The sequence below is a fragment of the Miscanthus floridulus genome, chromosome 9 (genome assembly GCF_019320115.1).
Source record: "Miscanthus floridulus cultivar M001 chromosome 9, ASM1932011v1, whole genome shotgun sequence".
Taxonomy (NCBI): domain Eukaryota; kingdom Viridiplantae; phylum Streptophyta; class Magnoliopsida; order Poales; family Poaceae; genus Miscanthus; species Miscanthus floridulus.
The window spans coordinates 95,128,644-95,150,244 of NC_089588.1; the positions used below are offsets into that span (position 1 = coordinate 95,128,644).

The window sequence follows — 21,601 nt, forward strand, 5'->3', positions numbered from 1 at the left end:
CCACCCGGGAGCAAGCATCCGGGACTAAAGTGGGTCCTTTAGTCCCGGGTCAGGAACCGGGACTAAAGGAGGACCTTCAGTCCCGGTGGGTAACACCAACCGGGACTAAAGGTGCCTCCTGACATGCCACGATGGCCGGCACCTTTAGTCCCGGTTGGTAATATGAACCGGGACTAAAGTTTTTTTTTCCTTTTTTCTTTTATTTCATTTTTTTGTTTTCTTTTCAAAATAGGTTTTCGAAGTCGTATTGTACGCTGCTAATTATACATTTATACGCGCGTATAGTATGTTTGGGTTCAAGCACAATGAACGTATTAAATCACACAATTCAAGCATAGAAATATATATATATATATATATATATATGCATGCATGCATCGTATATATATTTACATGCATGCATGCACATGTGTATTTTACATTATATTATTTCATGTGCATATATTACAAAAAGATTGCATTACAGTTGTTGTGATATAACAAGTTTCCTCTCATCCTCTATCTTGGCTTCTATGGCAGTGTTAGGTCGAAATAGAACTTGCCCTTAGAATCGATGACCTGCTCATTAAAAAATCCGGCTATAGACTCTTGAATTGCTTTGATTTGGTCTTGCCGTATGACCTTTTCCTCCAACCATCGAGTCTACAGGTTTGAATTAAAGGAAAATAAATTAATATATGTACATATATATATATAAAGACATAGTAACACAATCAATAATAATAATTAAATAAATATATAGTGTATTTTTAACGTACTTTGAGTCTCTCTGTAGGAGTTCTTTGGTAGACCACCTTGATAAACTTGCAAACATAGTAACCACAGTAGTTGTTCCCCTCTTCCTGCCTCAGACACCACTTTACGAGAAAAAGATTTGTCATCCAATCTGGTGATCTGGTGAAAGCTATATGTTTAATTAATAAAGATGATGCGATTTAGGGGACTTACTTTCAAAGGGATTACATTCAGTGGCGCTTTGCATTTTTCCATGTGTTGTTTCTCAATAAAGGTTTTCCAAACACTGCCCAATAAAAAAATTGTCACGTCATCAGATATAGTTAATCATCATGTTTGTGTGTATATATAGTTGCTAGAGATACTGAAATTACCTTTGGATAATATCTATCATATCTTGGTAGTCTTGTTGTGGTTTTCTCATCGAGTCATAGATTATCAAGTGACTTTTCACCAAATCGATGTCCATCAATATCTAGTGATTGCTGCATGTGTTTATAGGATATAACGCATAACACTCATTAATTAACTAGAATCAACATATGAGCCATTAAGGATGATCGACATTATTAACACTCACTTGAAGTTGTAGGGAAAGAGTATATCCTTCTTGTGGCGTTGGTTCACTAAGAAGTTCATGAGGTTACTCTCTGACTCAGACTTCCAATTAGTCTTTGGAGTAACTGGGTCTTTGAATACTATATGGGGATCAACAAAACCAATTTCATTGCATCCTTTCTTTCTGAGCTCTGTCATTGTAAATCTGCATATACATAGTACTTGTTAGGATAATTTATATGCATATACACACATATGATGAGTTTAATAATAGTTCGAAAGAATTATTACTTACAGGCAATAGCAGCTAATGATAACTTTGTCTGGAGAGGTCAGGTGGCATAGTTGATGAAATTGTGCAAAGTCAACATACATAACATCGTTGCCACAGAACCAATGTTCGTCTCTAATTCTGACACCAACGCAGAAGTCTCCACCGGTAGACGCCTGCATGTACTACTTGTTTAGCAGGTACATTTGCGTCCCTAGATCAGATAAGGCTTGAGGGTTGTATAGACTCTGGCCTAGTACAAATTTTTTCTTCCAAATATCAACCTCCGCCTTACTTTCAATGTTTCCATCACCAAACATCTGGTAAAGGTCGAGACCAGTCTCATCAATAAATTCACCAAGGTGATCCAAATCGACATCCGGAGGTATGTTTGCCTGATGCATTAATCCTAAATTCGAACCATATTCATTACCAACAACTAGCGGGGGGACTGATTGGTGCGCTTGTTGTCCGAGTTGGGCAACTCCTTTCCCTGTCCGCTTCTTTTTCTGTGCCGCCTCAATTGACTTGGTGAGAGTGCGGTCATAGTCCGATAACGTTGATTTGGACGGCTTACGAGATTCCCGCTGTTGTTGCTGGTAAGAAGCCACCCATTTTCTTAGAATATCTGGAGCTACAAAGAATTACGGTTTCTCCAGGTTTCTACTTGCTTCTTGATTCTTTTTAAGTTTGTCATAGAATCTAGACATATCTTTTTTATATGCATCAGTTCCTTCTTCCTTCTCTTCAGATATTATTTTGGGAATAGCCCTTGGTTTCACGGTGGCTTTCTTTGCCGGCAGGGACTGGTTCTTCGTTTGCGGGGCTGGCCTCTTGCTAGGCTTCTTGGTAGGCGGGGGCGGGGGAGGCGTTGGAGACCTCCTTGGAGGTGTTGGCAGCGGCGTTGGAGACCTCCTTGGAGGCGGCGGCTGCGGCATTGGAGACCTCCTTGGAGATGGTGTGGATGCAGCCTCGCCTTCCAACACAATGTCATCGTACAAAGCACTATGATGATCTGGCGATTGAACATTTGGATTTAGGTTGGGGGAGGATCTGCTACAAAAAAAGGAATGACATATTATTATGAGCAGATTGTTAATTATTTAAGCCAATACAAATTAATGATGTAGTGTTTTCATCCGCACGTACCTATGGTGAGGTAGTTCAGGAGGAGGTGGAGCCGACATCCCGAGAATGATGATATAGCGCTTGCGCCATAGAATGAATGTCTTCTCTGCTTCTCCTAGAGTCTTCTCGCCATCACCTCCAGGAATGTCAAGAGGCAAATCACTAAAACCTTTTTCAGCTTTATCTACCGAGATGGTAGCATATCCTTCTTGGATTATATTCCCATGAATCCTTGGTGTCTTGGTTTGGTCGATAGGATTAACAAGACCGATAGCCACCTTGATTGTGGAATTCCCCTTCGGAATGTGTAGCTCACACGATGTACAAGGTTCAGTGACGTCATCCACAGGGAAGCGCAGTCCTGTGTCCCCTTGATTTGGTATCTCTGTGGAAACGTAGCTGCTTTTCAACTGAATAGATTGGCTAATGTTGATTCCTGACTCTGATGCCTGCTTGCTTGCACTCACTACTATTTGCACTTGCCTTCTGATTTCCTCCTGCATTCTCGCTTCAAGGTTTTTTTCCCGCTCCTGTGCTTCACGCACCGCTTCCTCCAACCTCTGGAGCCGCTGTGCCTCTTCTTCCTTCTTTCTCTGGCGGCTTCTGTACGAAGGTCTATCCTGAGGGAATCCATGCTCCCACGAGACACTTCCTTTGCCTCTAGTTCGGCCACCATGTTTAATAGTCCCGATGGCGTATGTCAGCTCATCCTTCTCTCTGTTAGGCCTGAACGCACCACTAGCACTAGCTCTCTAAGCATAAAACAATCTTTCTGCTGCTTCTTGCAGTCTTGTGCCATAAACGCACTTCCCTGTCTCCTAGTCCAGTGTTCCCCATGAGCGAAAAACCAATTCTTTGCACGTTCTCCCCACTCGAGTGATTCTGGTTTGATACCCTTGGCAAGAAGGTCTGCTTCCATTTTGTTCCACTTCTTAATGGCAGTCGAGTAGCCACCTGATCCCAAGTTATGGTGGTATGTCTTCTGTTGGGCATTACGTTGGTTCTTTATCACCCGACTCACACCCTCTTCCGAAGTCTTGTACTGTACAAACTCATCCCAATAGGGCCTCTACTTTGAGATCGGGCCTGGGACAGTAAAATCTGGTGCTATGTTCTTCTTGACATACGTCGTGTATAGGTGTTTCTTCCAAGTCTGAAACTGGCGCCGTGAGGTCATCGGCGCGTGGGGTGGTGTGGGGACCGCGGACGCGCGCGAGGCCTTGGCGACGATCGACGTCGGGCGGGGTGGCGGCGCGGCGTCCTCGGTGTGGCGGGCCGAGTGGCGTGGGCATAGGGGGAGAGGAATCGGCGAAGAACGCAAGGAAGAAGATGACAGTGGTATATATATGCCATATCCCTTTACTCCCGGTGCCATCACCCCACCGGGAGTAAAGGTCCTTTACTCCTGGTGCGTGTTACCAACCGGGAGTACGCACCGGGAGTAAAGGACCAGGAGTAAAGGTTTTTTTGGCGGGCCACGAAACTGCAGGCCACCTTTACTCCCGGGTGGGCTTCCAATCCGGGAGTAAAGGTGTGCTGCAGTTTCGTTTCCCGCGTGTTTTAAGCAATAGTCTTGTTAAATACAATAGAAATGCAATAGTTTTTGTTAAATACATAGTAAATTGAATAAAAGGCATAAAATTATTTTGTTAAAAATATGGATTTTCTTTTTCTTTATTGCACATAGGAAAAATCTATAACCTAACTTTTTTATTTTTTGTTACAATTATAAAACATAATGTAACTAATATTTATTATTTCGTTAATGCAAAAATGTAGTGTTTACTTAAAATTATTAAAACTATTGGTTTTGGACACGAAATTTGTTTTCACATCAATATCCTAATTTACCTTTTTGAGAGAGAAATCCCACCAAATCAAACATTGATTTAATTTGAAACATGACATAATAAACATCTGAATTTACAATTATTACATAATATCTCAAACTACAATTATTACATAATATCTCAAACACACACTACATTAAATCACTATATCATCAAGTGGGCACAGACATTAAATCACTATATCATCAAGTGGGCACAGCAGTGAACTTCTTCTTTACGTATGTCCCTTGGTTATGATCGCGTCGTAACCATGGAGTGTCCTCATCATTTACCAAGATGCTAGGGTCTTTGTTCACTTTGAATGGCGGAATTCGGTCATCCTTTTCATAATCTTCTGACATGTCCGACTTATCCTCAATTCCCACAATGACTCTTTTCCCTAAAAGAACTATGTGGCGCTTTGGCTCTTTGGTTGAGTCATTATCGTTTTTCCCTCTTTTTGGTTTGGTAGACATATCATTGACATAGAACACCTGATTCATATCCTTGGCAAGGACGAATGGTTCGTCTTTGTACCCAATATTACTAAGGTCTACTGTTGTCATTCCATACTCGTTGTCTACTGTTACCCCGCCTCCGGTCACCTTGACCCATTGGCACTTGAACAATGGGATCTTCAAAGTAGGTGCATATTCTAGTTCCCATATTTTATCTATGCATCCATAATATGTCTACTTATTCCCATTCGGGTCTGTGGCATCTATGCTGACACCACTGTTTTGGTTGGTACTCCTTTTATCTTGGGCTACTATGTAGAATATGTTCCCATTTATCTTATACCCTTTGTATGTGATGATATGCCATGATGGTTGCATAGCCAATAAATACAGTTGCTCATGGATGCTCTCATCACCTTGACATTTTTTTCGCAACCAACCGCCGAAAGATTCCATGTGCTTACGCATAATCCAAGCTTCAGTGTTCCCTGGAAACTCGGATCGTAAGAGATCCTTGTGTGTCTCAATATACGGATCTACCAAAGAGGAGTTCTGTAGAACTGTGTAGTGCGCTTTATTGAAATAATCATCATCCGTACCAATATATGTTTTCCTCCCTAGTGTCCCCTTTCCGCTTAGTCTCCCCTCATGTCTCGATTCAGGAACACCAATCGAGTCAAGGTCGGGAATAAAGTCAACATAGAACTCAATGACCTCTTCTGTTCCATAGCCCTTGGCGATGCTTCCTTCTAGGCGAGCACGGTTGTGAACATATTTCTTCAGGACTCCCATGAATCTCTCTAAGGGGAATATGTTGTGTAGGAACACAGGACCGAGAATGAAAATCTCCTTGACTAGGTGAACTAGGAGGTGTGTCATGATATCAAAGAAGGAAGGAGGGAACACCAACTCAAAGCTGACGAGACATTAAACCACATCATTCTGTAGTTTAGCTAGATCAGTTGGATCAATTGCCTTCTGAGAAATTGCATTGAGAAATGCACATAGCTTCACGGTGGCTAGACGTACATTTGGAGGTAGAATTCCTCTTAATGCAACTCGAAGTAATTGCGTCATGAGAACGTGATAGTCATGGGACTTTAAGTTACAGAATTTCTTCTCTGGCACATTTATAATACCCTTTATATTCGAGGAGAATCTAGATGGTACCTTGATGTTGTTTAAGCATTCAAACATGATTTCCTTCTCCTCTTTGCTTAGAGTGTAGCTAGCAGGACGTAAGTAATGGTGTCCATCATCTGTCTTCTCTGGATGCAGGTTGTCTCTTTCTGTCAAACAACGCAGGTCCTGTCGTGCTTCAAATGTGTCCTTAGGCTTTCCATACACACCCATGAAGCCTAGCAGTTCACACAAAGATTCTTTGTCAGGTGCATCACGTCGATCGAGCTGCAGACCTCTAGGACTTGCCAATAGGGTAGGTCCCAAAATATGGACTTCTTCCACATGGGTGCGTGACCGTTAGCGTCGTTCGGAACAGGTTGGCTTCCATGTCCTTTTCCAAAGACGACTTTCACATCATTGACCATATCGAGTACATCCTCACCGGTTCGGTTGCGAGGCTTGGTCAGGTGGTCTGCCTTCCCTTTAAAATGCTTGCCTTTCTTTCTTACGGGGTGATTTGCAGGAAGAAATCGACGATGTCCAAGGTACACGACCTTTCGACATTTTTTCAAGAATACACCTATAATATCACCGAAGTAGTGTGTGCATGCATTATATCCCTTGTTTGACTGTCCTGAAAGATTACTTAGAGCAGGCCAATCATTGATTGTTATGAACAACAATGCTCGCAGATCAAAGTGTTCCTGTTTGTACTCATCCCACACACATACACCTTCTTTATTCCACAAAATGAGAAGTTCGTCAATAAGTGGTCTCAGGTACACATCGATGTCATTGCCAGGTTGCTTCGGGCCTTGGATGAGCACAGGCATCATAATGAACTTCCGCTTCATGCATAACCAAGGAGGAATGTTGTAGATACTTAGAGAAACAGGCCAAGTGCTATGACTACTATTCTGCTCTCTAAAAGGATTGATACCATCTGTACTTAAAGCAAACCTTAAGTTTCTTGTGTCATTTGCAAACTCTGGGAATTCTCTGTCGATTGCTCTCCACTGGGAGCCATCAGCAGGGTGTCTCAACATATTGTCTACCTTACGGTCTTCTTTGTGCCATCGCAACAATTTTGCATGTTCTTTGTTTCTGAACAGACGTTTCAAGCATGGTATTATAGGAGCATACCACATAACCTTGGCAGGGATTTTCTTCCACGGACATTCGCCCTCAACATCACTAGGGTCATCTCGCCTGATCTTATACCGTGATGCATGGCATACCGGGCATGCATCCAATTTCTCGTACTCTTTGCCACGGTATAGGATGCAGTCATTAGGACATGCATGTATCTTCTCGATTTTTAGCCCCATAGGATAGACAACTTGTTTTGCTTCGTAGGTAGTGGCGGGCAATTCATTATCCTTCGGAAGCATCTTCTTTTGGATTTTTAGTAACTCTCCAAATCCCTTGTCAGATACACCATTCTTTGCCTTCCATTGCAGCAATTCTAGTGTGGTTCCCAACTTTTTCTGCCCTGCATCACAAGTTGGGTACAACAATTCCTTGTGATCTTCTAGCATCCGCTCGAACTTGATCTTCTCCTTTTCACTTTCACTTTCTCTTTGTGCGTCACGAATGACCCGAGAAAGATCATCAGCTGGCTCATCTTCTGCGGCTACCACTTCTTCAGCTTCTCCCATTGCAGTATCATTGAAGCACGCACCATCGGGAATAATATAATTGTCGTCCCATTGTTCTTCTTCTTCACCTTCTTCTATTACAACACCAGTTTCTCCGTGCTTCGTCCAACAAATATAGTTTGGCATGAAACCCGACTTGAACAAGTATGAATGAAGAGTCCTTGAGCAAGGATATTCCACCATATTCTTACATATGGCACATGGGCAGCACATGAAACCGTCGCGTTTGTTTGCCACGGCACGTAACAAAGAATGCACGCCGTCAATGAACTCTTGGGAGCAGCGATCAGCATTATACATCCAATGCCGGCTCATCTGCATTACATGACATAAATACCATATTAAAACCTAGATCATAATTAATTATTTATACAACATGCGTGCCAACACAAAAGATACAAATTTATGAAAGCATCGCTACAATGTAGACAATCCCAACTACCACTAAAAGAACTAAAGCTAAAATACATTACAGGAGCACAAAGATTTTGCGACCAATCTCAACTAAAACAGACAGATCCCCCGATTGTGCAACATCTTTGGGCTTCTTCGGCTGGATCACTGCCTCATTAGCCGTCGTATTTGTCTGTTGTGCAAGATATTTTTGCACGAGTTCAACATACTCTTCCTCCCAGTAGAAGCCTGAACATCGTCCACTGCCATCCCACTGAAATTAAAACAAAAAATTAGAACTTTAATCACAACCATCATGAAAATTGGTATAGACTAACCATAATCATTAAATACGATAAAATAACTCACATTGCGATCCGGACACTTGTAGAAGATATGATCCTTGTTGGGACCCTCCTTCTTCACTCGGTACTCCATCACAATCTTCGTCTCATCATGACACTTGCCACATGGAATGAGAGGGAGGCCCGGCCTAAGTCGCTTTGGAAACCCATGAGAGGCCGAGGACCCAGAAGCAGTTGCCATCTACTCTATATACTCATTTTTTAATACACTATAAATTTCTCCTTTTATAAACAAATAAAATTAAGAAACTATAAAATTATCTATATCTCTATACTCATTTTTTAATACATTATAGCTCAAAAACATGTTTTAATAAATAACCATCCGTGCTAGTTGACCTTGCTTACGTGATCATCTCGGCGAGCATTTCTCCACCGGACGGCACCGTACTTGGTCAAGGAAGAGCTCCGATTCTACGAGGAAGGAAACATGGTCTTCCACGACCGTTGTCGCTCTCCCTCGTAGAATCAAAGCTCCTCCTAGATATCCGTTACCGCTCGGCAGAGAACATGCTCGCCGACCTGAACACGGTCCGCAAGTTCAACTAGTATGGATTTTCTATAATTTTCTAACTATTTTCTAAGTTTTTATTTATATATATACTATGTTTGGGTACGGTGATTGACAGACTACTGCGACGATATCGGGACATGTGAACAAATAATCATCCGTACTAGTTGAACTTGCTTACGTGATCATCTCGACGAGCATTTCTCCACCGGACAGCACCGTACTTGGCCACGGAAGAGCTCCGATTCTACAAGGAAGGGAACACGGTCATCCACGACCGTTGCCGCTCTCCCTCGTAGAATCAAAGCTCCTCCTTGTCGTCCGTTACCGCTCGGCAGAGAACATGCTCGCCGAGCTGAACACGGTCCGCAAGTTCAACTAGTATGGATTTTCTATAATTTTCTAACTATTTTCTATGTTTATATTTATATATACTACGTTTGGGTACGGTGATTGATAGACTACTGCGACGATATTGGGACATGTGAATAAATAACCATCCGTACTAGTTGAGCTTGCTTACGTGATCATCGCGGCGAGCATTTCTCCACCGGACGGCACCGTACTTGGTCAAGGAAGAGCTCCGATTCTACGAGGAAGGGAACACGGTCTTCCACGACCATTGCCGCTCTCCCTCGTAGAATCAAACTCCTCCTTGACATCCGTTACCGCTCGGCAGAGAACATGCTCGCCGAGATGAACACGGTCCGCATGTTCAACTAGTACGGATTTTCTATAATTTTCTAACTATTTTCTAAGTTTATATTTATATATATACTACGTTTGGGTACGGTGATTGACAGATTACTGCGACGATATCGGGACATGTGAATAAATAATCATCCGTACTAGTTGAACTTGCTTACGTGATCATCTCGACGAGCATTTCTCCACCGGACGGCACCGTACTTGGCCACGGAAGAGCTCCGATTCTACGAGGAAGGGAACACGGTCTTCCACGACCGTTGCCGCTCTCCCGCGTAGAATCAAAGCTCCTCCTTGACGTCCGTTACCGCTCTGTAGATAACATGCTCGCTGAGATGAACACGGTCCGTAAATTCAACTAGTACGGATTTTCTATAATTTTCTAACTATTTTCTAAGTTTATATTTATATATACTTTAACCTTCTTTCATGTAAATATGCAAGCTTGAAGTGATTTTGAGCTCAAATTGCTTACAAATGAAAAAAACCACAATAAAGAACCATATATATATAGTGAACAAAATGAGATAAGACAATGGTGAAAACGAGAGTATGAGATTGGTAACCTTTACAACTGAAGAATCGACGGAGGAATCGAAGAAATCGACGGAGGAATCAAAGAATGGATGGAGGAACAATGGAGGGAGGGAGGAAGCAAGAACACTAGTGCAGTGAGCTTCAAAATGTGCTAAGCTCGGGCTCGGGGAGGAAGAAGGAGACGACCGGGATATAAAGGGGGGACCTTTAGTCCCGGTTGGTGGCAACAACCGGGACTAAAGGTAACTTTCCAACCCCAGGCGCAGCCACGGCCCGGGAGTAGACCTTTACTCCCGGTTGGAGCCACCAACCAGGAGTAAAAGTATACCTTTAGTCCCGGTTGGTGGCTCCAACCGGGACTAAAGGTCCCAGCCACCTCTGTCTGGCGCAGTAGCCGTTGGGCAAGGACCTTTAGTCCCAGTTGGAGCCACCAACCGAGACTAAAGGTATCTCTAGTCCCGGGCACAAAAAATTCCGGGACTAGAGCCCGTTTTGGCCGAGGATCAAAGGTCTGTTCTCTACTAGTGGTCCTCAACCACCCGCCTAACGTCGTTAGGGCTTCCGTCTCGGGGGAACACTTTCAAACGGCCTCCTAAGGTGTTAACGTCCGGGCACGGCCCTAGAGCAGCGAGGGTGTGCACAGAGGTGATCCTTGACTTGTTACCTTCGCTGATAGTCTTCTGCCCTACAAAACAAACTCTGCAATACCTTTTTAGGGAAAACTCAGGGACGGCGTCGGCGAGGGTGCCTATAGGAACAGCCTTGCCGGGGTCATATCATTGGCAAGAGTGCAAGTGAGGCCACATTACTGAGGTTAGGATGGGGGACTACGGGCACCTCTATCGGCAAAGGTGGTTCAGTCGAGCAAACTTTGCCGACGCGGCCTCATGATAGGAGTTTTGTGACACCGAGTCCCCGCGAAGGTTCGGGTCGAGGGTACGAAGGAAGGAGGATCACATGCACTCAGTAGAGTGAGGCGCAGGATCTGGATTTTGAGTTCTGGAGTTTAGAAGCATAATCCATGTGAAGGGCACCAGCCAAGCTGTGCATGTGGGGAGAAGTAGCAGAAGGCAGGAGTCACAACGAGTCGATGTTGGAAGTCAACGGCGGACGATATGGGACGTGCAGTTGTCTGCGATTTATGCATGAACTGAGTTGTAGGAACACTTACATGCAGTAAATATCTACTACAAAATTGATATTTCCACAACATTCGTCCGTATAAAATTTTAAAATACATTGATCTGCACATACTAGACTACCGCAGAATGATCAGAGAAATTGGATTTTCAGGGGTTACTAAATAAGAAAATTTATCAAATGAAACGAAATTCAGAGCTATGAATAATCATCTTTGGCTACAAGAGCCAAACCCTCCCTCCTTCTATCACTGTTATAATACACACAATGCAGAGCACAAACACCTTAGAATTCCAAATAAACATTTGGTTCCAAGTATTAAAGCCATATTCAAAGTTTCTAGTGTCCTAGATGCCTGCACAAACTGCATCAAATTTGTAAAAAATGAATCATAAATGCAGATTAAGCTCCTGGAAAGGGAGAACAGGAATCAGGCACAACAAATTAGGACAAAAACCTAAATCCAATCACCACTTGCACTAGCAACGGACTAACGGAGCAACATCATAATAATCGAAAGAACATGAGGGTGGAGAGGCACCTTAAGTGTGAGAGGAGCTCACAGAAAATGATTTATGCAATTTTTAGAATTGATTTTGAATAATTGAAATCTATTTATGGACGTCCCACAAATTGGAAAAATAATTCCAATTTTCAACAGCTCCAAACCCGTTTCATAAATCTCCACTATCAACTCTCTATATCTGAAGGCTTGATAATGTTACTGGGATTGTTCGAATCTGTATAATCATCTTGCTTACATCAGCCAAAGTAATAGATCTGTTTGCTTTCTTCCAAGTGGAGTCGCTAAAAAGAGTGTTGACACTAAATACTAGTCGACAAAGTACATTGCTCGAAGTCATGGACCACAGTCGGCGTAGAATGATATACACAGTGCAGTCTCGCAAACGTCCACCACAAAGAACGCTGCTACTGGTCACCGGGAAGAAGATATCGTCGTCGATCATCGGTAAGTAGCCATAGCAGATCAGATCAGTCCCCTGTAGACGCTCCCCGAAAACCAGATCACCCGGCGCACCAGAGCAGGTGTCATAGATGCGGGCACAGTTCTGGAGGCCTACTCTTCCAATCCTCTGTGAGCGCAGCAGACTGGAATGACAAAACTTTGGAGCAACCTCAGCAGAGAGAAGAGGTGCGGTGTTATGTGTCTCATATGTGCAGCGCTAGCTAAGACAGAGTCCTTATGCTGTGGAGAGAACGCGGAGCGTCAGGGAATGAATTGACGACCATCGATCAGCCCGAGCGGCTAAACAAAGCCCAGCCCGTACCACATCATGCCATGGAGCCATGTGGCCTGAGCCCGTACACATCACGATCATGCCACGACTCGGCTCGGCGGCAGTGGAGGCGGCGCGCGTGTAGCATAGCCTTAGCCAATAGGAACACACGAAGTCTACCTATTTAAGTTGAGTCAACTATAATCAAAATCTCATTTGGGACTAAAACTTTATTGCACCATAGAGCATTAATTATGGGCCTAGGATTTATTTCAACTAAATAAAATATGGGTCAGGCCGACATTAAATCCAACAGAGAGAAGTGCCGACCAGTAGGGTGCTTGGAAGAGCTTGAGGCAGAAGAAAAGCGTATAAATTTTAGTAAACTGACAGTTGATCATTAGATAGATGGATCCCTACATCAGTTGTGGTCCTCTTGTATAAATATAGGAGGTTGGTCTTATCCCGGCAGGAAATAACCTATTCCATATGCAATTTTCTATTTTTCCATGAGATCGGAGGAGTTTCCAAAAAGAAAATCTCGAGACGACCTCGAACTGCCAAAACCCCCTAAATCCGGTTCAAAAAGCAGCTAGGGCCTTTTGCCCTAAATTTATCAAAATCAAAGGCATTTTATTTTTCAGTCCACCTTCGACTGTCCTGTTCATATTTTCATTGTCAACAACTGCTTTACTTTATGCAACTATTCAGAGGTATTGGGTTCTCTACTCACATTAGTAATCATGTTATTTTCACTAAAACTTGACGACTAAAATTGCTTATTACAGTAAACTGTTGTCAGCTTTTTACCTTGTTATGCAGCCTTGCATTTCATTTATTTCTTGCTGAATATGGCATATGCGCACCCTTGATATTCCCAAACAAACAATGTAATATGCATATGATGGTTTTGTTTTTAAAACCATTTCTTACAATGTAAAATGGAACAAATCAAGTAATTTCTTGTAAGACACTTCGTCTGATAAGACACTTACAACCTCAATCAAGTTGTGCAAGTGGCTAACAAATGGCAATTAATTGTAAGTTGTTGTGGTTGACATATTGGATACCACCTCCATGCGCAATGAGCCCAAAAAAAATGTGTAAATTAACGTATGCCAAGGTTTTGGATCCAATCTCCATTATTTATAAATTAAATTATGTATGCCTGGCACATCAAGATACAAGTCAAGTCTTCCTTGACGAGTCTAGTCCTTTATTACCAAAATATGGGCCCTGTGGGCATGTGCAGGCTTCTTTATTGGCAGCATTATTTCTCAGGACATGTTATTTGATGCTTATGTCTATTGTTAGCCATTAAACATTACTCCTAAGTGATCCAAATAAGTGGACTAATAGGTGTGCTAACTAGCCGACCACCTGACTTGTTGTTCAGAATTTATATTAGCTAGTTAAAAAGAAACAAACGGAGCTAATGGATCGATATAAAAGACCAAACTGCCTCACTTACCTACATCTTCTATGGCTCGTGAGCACAGAAAAATGAGGCTTTTACCATGAATCCTACCATTAATTATTATATTAACACACACGTAGTGAAACAGACTAGCTAATTTTAGCCAACTTTAATAACTTTAACCATCCGCCCTATGTGATCGAAATAGAGCCTTAGGCCAGTCTCAGTGGGAGTTTCATCTAAGTTTCATCCGCATTTAATAAGGTCCCACGTAGGCATCGAGAAGAATGAGTTTCATGAGGATGAAACTCTCCTGGCACAGTTACCAACTCGCAATGAGTCATGAAATTAAATGTTTATGAAACTACAAAATGAAACTATACATTGAGAGTGCATGTTTCATTCAAGTTTCATTGCATTATATTTGATGTGGCATTCTTGGAAACAACGCTACAAAACTCCCACTGAGATTGGTCTTAGACATCGCACACTTAGATTCCTCAACAAAACAATACAAAAGGCACATCCTACGATAGATTCCTTGTAATAAACAAGAACGGACCATGAGTTCTGGATCTGAGTTAGTCTTTACTTGAAATTCTGTTATTGTAAACATTGGGTCTTGAGAGAAGCTGAGATTCGCCCATGTCACCTTTTCTAAAAATAAATTAGGGGAACGTTTTAGTTGGCACACCCGTAAGTACTGCAGTTTTTGTGCCGACCGTTTAAGTTTGAGGGATCGCGATCCACAAAGCCACGATTGGGGTATGGTTTTTTGGAGCAACCAAGCGAAATCTAATTTTTAGATGCTGTAAAAAAAATCGTTTTCATGAGCTCCAAAATTTTTTTTGGGTTCCTCGTATTTGAATATATCTGTGTGAATTTAATTTTTCCTAATTTTTTGGAGTTTTAAAATATTTTTTAGGGATTTAGAATGATTTAAGCAATTTCTGGAATTTATTATTAACTGAAAAATATTTATGGACATTTTGAAAACTGACCGAGGCCGATTGTTACTAAATGTTATCTATTTGCCCCCCAATTTCACAAAATCAAATGCATTTGATTTTTCAGTCCAACTTCGACTCTCCTGAATGTACTTTGACGGTCAACAACTGCTTTACTTTATGCTTTAGTTCAAGCAACTAATGGGAGGTTTTGGGTTCTCTACAGGCATCAGTAATCTGGCTCTTTTTATTAAAACTTGACAACTAAAACTTCTTATTGCAGTAAACCGTTGTCAGCTTTTACCTTGTAATTAAGCCTTGCATTTCATTTATTTTATGCAGCTGTTGAGTATGGCATATGCTGACCCTTGCTAATCCCAAACAAACAATAATGCTCAGAAAGACAAGCTTGGAAGGAGCAGCAAGAAGAACTTCCTGGAGTGCTTGGCATACCCATTCTACCATTGACCTTCCTTTGGAGATGGGGATGCTGCCATGTTGCTTCTTATTACGTTGTTATACGTTTCCATTATGCTTTATGACTTTGAGTCTTTAATAGACTATTTCCAATATATACCAATAATGATGTCGCTATATGCAAGGGTGGAGAGGGTGGGGCAGGCAGGGGCCTTGCCCCCCTAAGGTTGCATAGCCTCTACTAATACTAGTCATTAGTTCTACTATTCGAGAGATTATAGGTAGAAATTATTCTCAACATAGATAATAAAAGTTTAATTAGAAATAAAATACATATCCCTATTGTGTTTTTCTCAAGTTATATCTCCCGATTATATAGTTGTATGTGGCTACATAAAATAAATATGAAGTGAATAATTGGCTTTATGAACAGTGCCCTTTTTTTATCTTCAATTTAGACGAATAGCACTTGTCCGAGATAATAAAAGATGGAGATTAAAGATGATTTACAGTACCAGATTTTTTTATCTGCAATGTACCTGATTTTTTTACTGTCTTTTGAGTTGTCTCTTATGACTATAGAAAAAAATGTGAATTGTCTCTTATGAGTTGTCCTTTTAATAGTATTTCATTGTATAAGATTATTGTCTAAAATCATCTGAAAACTCAACACCAGAATTATAGCAACTCCCAAATTTTTTCCGACTCTTGGCGGACTGGCCTTCCCTATATCCGAATCTTGGCTCAGCCCATGGAATTGATAGTGGCGCGCATGTAATATGCATATGATGGTATTGTTTTGAAAACCATTTGTGACACTGTAAACTGGGACGGAGTGAATAATCTCTTGTAAGACACTTGGTCTGATTAAGACAATTAAAAACCTCGATCAAGTTGTGCAAGTGGCCAAGAAATGTCAATTGATCGTAAGTTCTTGTGTGGTTCACATATTGGATAGCATCTTGATGTGCAGTCAGCCCTAGGAAATATGTAAATTAACGTATGGCAATGTCTTGGATCCAATCTCCATTATTTATAGATTGAATTATGTGTATGGCTAGCACATCTTGATGCAAGTGAAGTCTTCCTCGGCAAAGCCTTGTCCTTGATTATCAATACATCGGCCATGGGAGCATGTGTCTGCTGGCGCATCTCAACGCAAGTGAAGTATTCCTCGGCAAAGCCTAGTCATTGGTTGTTATCAGTATATCCGCCAAGTGGGCATGTGCCTGGCACATCTTTGAGGCAAGTCAAGTCTTCCTCGGCAAAGCCTATTCCTTAATTCATTATCAACATATGGGCCATGCTGGCATGAGCAGCAGTACAGGCATGCTGTTTATGGGCGGCATTATTTCTTAGGGGATGTTATTTGATGCTTAAGGCTAATTGTTAGCCATTAAAAATTAGTTCGAATTGATCGTAGCAAGCGGAGTAAGATATAGGTGTGCTAATTGGCCGACCATCTGACTTGATGTTCGCTATTTATATTAGCTAGTTAAAATAAATGAAAGGAGCTAATTGATTGATAAAAGAAAATGAGGCTTTTACCATGAGTCGTACCATTAATTAATTATCTATATATGAACACCTCACGTTGTTGCCAAACAGACTAAGTCCGCTAGATGATTTTAGGCAACTGAGTTTTAATTTTTTTTTTGGGAGAAACTGAGTATAAATTAGGCAGCTTGAATTAGCTCTAACCGTTAGCCCTACGTCATCTAAGGAGACACTTAGACGTCACATGCATGATGGTAGCCACATGGGTTAGATTGGCCGGCCGGTCAGCAAAACACACCCGCCCCCCCCCCCCCCCCCCCCCCCCCCAAAAAAAAAAGTCACAACCTCTACGAAACAGTGGGCCCTTATAATAAACAAAAGCAGCTAGGCAGCATGCATGTATCCGTGCTGCTGTGCATGTCAGTATGTGTATATATATATAGGAGTGGATGGGTTTGGGTTACGACACAGGAAGCCGGTGTGGCAATACGACACCGAATAACCAGCAGCAGCAGCTATAGAGCTTGCGATCGAGTGAGTGAGTGCCTTTGGTGGGTGGTCCGAGGAGGAGGAGCTGCTAGAGCTCGCTCCACTGGATTCGTGTGAGTAAGAGGTCAACGTCGTCCCATCCTTGGATTCCTCGCTCGGAAATGGTTAAACCAGGTTAATTAATTTTTATTACTAGCTAGTGTATACCTATCAATGCCGTCCGTTTGGTTCTTTTTGCTCACCAGTATGTAATGTATGGTGTGATAGTAGTGTGTGCTTTATTATCTATTAATTAATAAATCTGTCTCGATATATTGGTCAGTGATCTCGGTTAAGCCCGAGTGGTCGAGAATCCAGAATGGAAACACTGCGCCGCTAGAAGGGAGCCAAGAGACGATGGTTCTGACTGTCACTACGGACAAACAACTTGAAGAGGGCGAGAGGGCGTTTATGGACCTGGTGCTTGTCGTGGATACCAGCGGGAGCATGGGCTGGGAGGGCAAGCTTGACAAGGTGAAGCAAACCTTGAAGGGGATCATCAAAGGAGAGTGGCAACCCAAGGTGGGGACGACCCACACAGCAACAAATGAGTGGCTCCGCACCGATGACCGCCTCTGCATCATCACCTTCGACACCAAGGCCCAAGTCGTGTTCAAGATGAACCGTATGAGTGAGGATAAGAGGAATGAAGCGCTGGACAGAGTCAGCGACATGCGAGCAAGCGGCGACACGAATATGAAAGAGGGCCTCGAGGTGGCCCTCAAAGAGATAAAAGAACGTACCGACCGCAACGATTACGCCCCTGCTATCATTCTCCTGTCCGACGGCTTCGAAAACACTGGTGGATCAGCTAGAGAGGTCGACATCACACGTGTCCGCGTCGATACGATTGGTTTTGGCACTAAGCATGATAGAAAGGTAACGCTGCTGCATTATATATTAGTTATCATTATCTATTATTCTACGTGGATCCTAATCTGTCTTAGTTGCATAATTAAGCAATTGTTAATTAATTATTATATATTCACATGCAGATCCTCGAAGACATCTCACAAAAAAGTGACGAAGGTGGGTACAGTAATTCTTGGGACCACAACAAACTCATGCAGGCGATGTCCTCGCTGCTGGATTTCAGCAAGCACATCGTCGCCAGGAACCTGGAGGTGACAGTGGAGCTGCCGCGGGGCGTGAGGGTGTCTGTGGACTCGGGTACCAACCGCCAAGAGACGTATCAACGTGACATTCAAAAACACTACAAGAGCTCTCTGCAGGGGGGGAGGACATACTATTTCTTGGTAGCCTTCTACCTCCCTCCAGCACAGAGAGAGGGCATCATGGAGACCGTCATGACATACCACTGGAAATGCAGGTATGTGTACTACGCTACTACTATATATCGTTATATAGTATGCATGTTTGTTTGAAGACTACTTGCTTTATTTATTTATCTTTTCCATGTATATATGGCGGTGTAGTATCTAATGTTATTATTGCTAAACAGGGGACCGCATTAGTTCTCACCAGATGCGCTAGAAAAAAAGAATCCCATAAATTATCACGGTAATTTGGTAGACTCTAAACACCATCTCCAATAATAACCATTGGCTCTATTTTTTCTCTTATATACAAAGTTACCCGTCACCATCATTACAAAAAGAACAAATAAAGAGTAACCCCCACTAAATTTGCATAAAAAATAACCATGCACCACTGCCAATATGAAAATTATTTTAAAAATAACCTTCTATATTTGTATCATAATTACCTATTTTTGCCATTATGAAAGACAGTTCAAAGTAACCCCCTAAATTTGCATCTAAATTACCCACGCCTATCATTGTCAAATATAATTAAAAAATAACCCCTTGAATTCAGATCTAAACTGGCATTATGAAATATAATGTAAATGATCCCAAAATTTGCATTCAATTAACTATATATGTAATTATGAAATATAATATAAAGTAATATCTTATATATAATTTTTGTCTATATTGTATTCACATCGCTCGTTAAAAAAAACAAATAAAAGTATTTGTCAAATCCACATAAAAATATAAAAACCAATTCCATATGCATAACCACGTACATTATATATATTTCTAAACTTCACACTAAACTGTTTTGACATATCCATATTGATAATGTAACCATACCTACACATATAGTTCCTGATAATAAAAATTCAAACATCTTGAGAAGTGGGAGGAGGTTAGTGCATATGAAATTAAAAGGTGGTTATATCTTCAAGGTCTTTGAGATTTCTTTAGAGTAAATAATCATCATAAGACTTCAATATTGATGTCGTCCCCTTCAGGGTAGCCTGGCTGCCCCATCCTAAATAATCTCACTTTAAGCTCTACCATCGATCTCAATTGAGGGACGTGGTGTGGGATTTGAAAAGACTATTTATGCCATTTAACATAGTAACCATTACCTTTCAGCACGGGCAAGTTCTCATGTCTCCTAAGATTATGTGGCCCGTGCGAGAGCACCGGGTTGATGGAACAGTAATAAACTAAACCGAATACGTCTGCTTCCACTGTACTATGAACTAATTTATTCACCAATATACCAGTGTACTGTGCACCGGCAAACTGTAGTAATAATGTGCTGTACATGTACTACTGCGTGCAGGCGCTTGATTCGAGGTAAGGCCGACGAGGCTAGCCAACCGGCCGGTGTTCCAATTATAATAAAGCGCACCACCCAGGGAGTAGGTCTTCGCAACCGCGCGTTAGTTGTGAATGATGTGGTGCCGAAGGTGGTACGCACCGAGGAGACCCGCCGCAATCACCTCGCAATGATAAAAGAGGTGAGAAAGCATGCAGATGCGGGGAATTTCTATAAGGCTCGAGACACGTTGGCAGTCGGCATGGGCAAGCTGGATGGCCTCCAGGACTTGACCAACTCCGATATCTCCATAAAAGCCATCAATTTCATGTACGCTGAGGGGGAGGAACTCTTCAGAGTGCTGGAGTCAGAGCACACGTACAATAACGGTGGTGGCCAGTCCTACGTGGCGGCGTGCATCTCATCACATGAACTCCAGCGCTACGTGGCAAGGGGCGACGAGGGCTGCCAGGTCAGGCTCTTCACCACGAAGCGCATGAGGCGCTACCTCGACGACGCCATCCAGTTGGACAATAACATGGCCGCCTGAGCTGGCCATTCATTCCAGCTATTATCAGGAGTGTACCGCTTATTTTATTATTGTACTTTTATTACTTGCAGTGTCGTCCGTCCACTTGTGTGCACCTGGCTACCTCCAGGACTCCCATTACCATCTAATTTCCTCGTATCTACTAGTAACTACTCTTTTATATATTTATTTACAGTTATATTTATGTAAGTCGTCAAACCGTGTGGATGCACGGGCCAATAAATTGTATGGTCATTTTCTTGATTAATAATAATAATTCAGTCCTGCTGTGTCACCGTCACGCACATGTGTTTACCATTTCATCGTGTCGACTAGTAACAATTATACGTATAATAATAACAGTTATCATTATTGTGGGGGGTTTCACTATGCCTCCCCACCCTCGATGTGGAGCTGGCAAGGGTGGAGGCCGACGGTGTCCCACAGGGAACAGGGAGGAAGAAGGGAAGATGGTGCGGCGGCTTAATGAATCCAGGAGTAAATGGCCATCAACTCATTATCTCTGTAATTGCGCCCGGCTGGTATTTCTAGCCCATAGCGGGGAGTGTTGCAAAATTACATCCACATCGGCATTACTAGGGAACATTCCTAGAACAATCAATGGCAACATGGACATTTGACGTCCTGTCCTCAACCACCCGCCTGACGTCATTAGGGCTTCCGTCTCGGGGGAACACTTTCAAACGGCCTCCTAAGGTGTTAACGTCTGTGCACGGCCTTGAAGCAGCGAGGGTGTCCATAGAGGTGACCCTTGACATGTTACGTTCGCTGATAGTCTTCTGCCCTGCAAAACAAACTCTGCAATACCTTTTTAGGGAAAACTCAGGGACGGCGTCGGCGAGGGTGGTTGTAGGACCAGCCTTGCCGGGGTCATATCGTTGGCAAGAGTGCAAGTGAGGCCATGTTACTGAGGTTACACTACTAGAGAACAGACTTTAGAATGATGTCCCAATTTAGCATTAGCCTCGGCATTTTTTGCCCCCGGGACTAAAGGACCCTTTAGTCCCGGTTGGTAATACCAAC

General features: G+C 42.4%; 1 protein-coding gene across 1 annotated transcript; it reads left to right on the forward strand.

Annotated features, from left to right (window-relative positions):
- The first annotated feature begins 17,811 nt into the window (after positions 1 to 17,811).
- Positions 17,812 to 20,578, forward strand: LOC136480332 (uncharacterized). Its single transcript, XM_066477913.1, has 3 exons — positions 17,812 to 18,333; positions 18,450 to 18,784; positions 20,053 to 20,578. The coding sequence occupies exons 1-3, from the start codon at positions 17,812 to 17,814 to the stop codon at positions 20,576 to 20,578; spliced, it is 1,383 nt and encodes a 460-aa protein (XP_066334010.1).
- Positions 20,579 to 21,601: the final 1,023 nt, after the last annotated feature.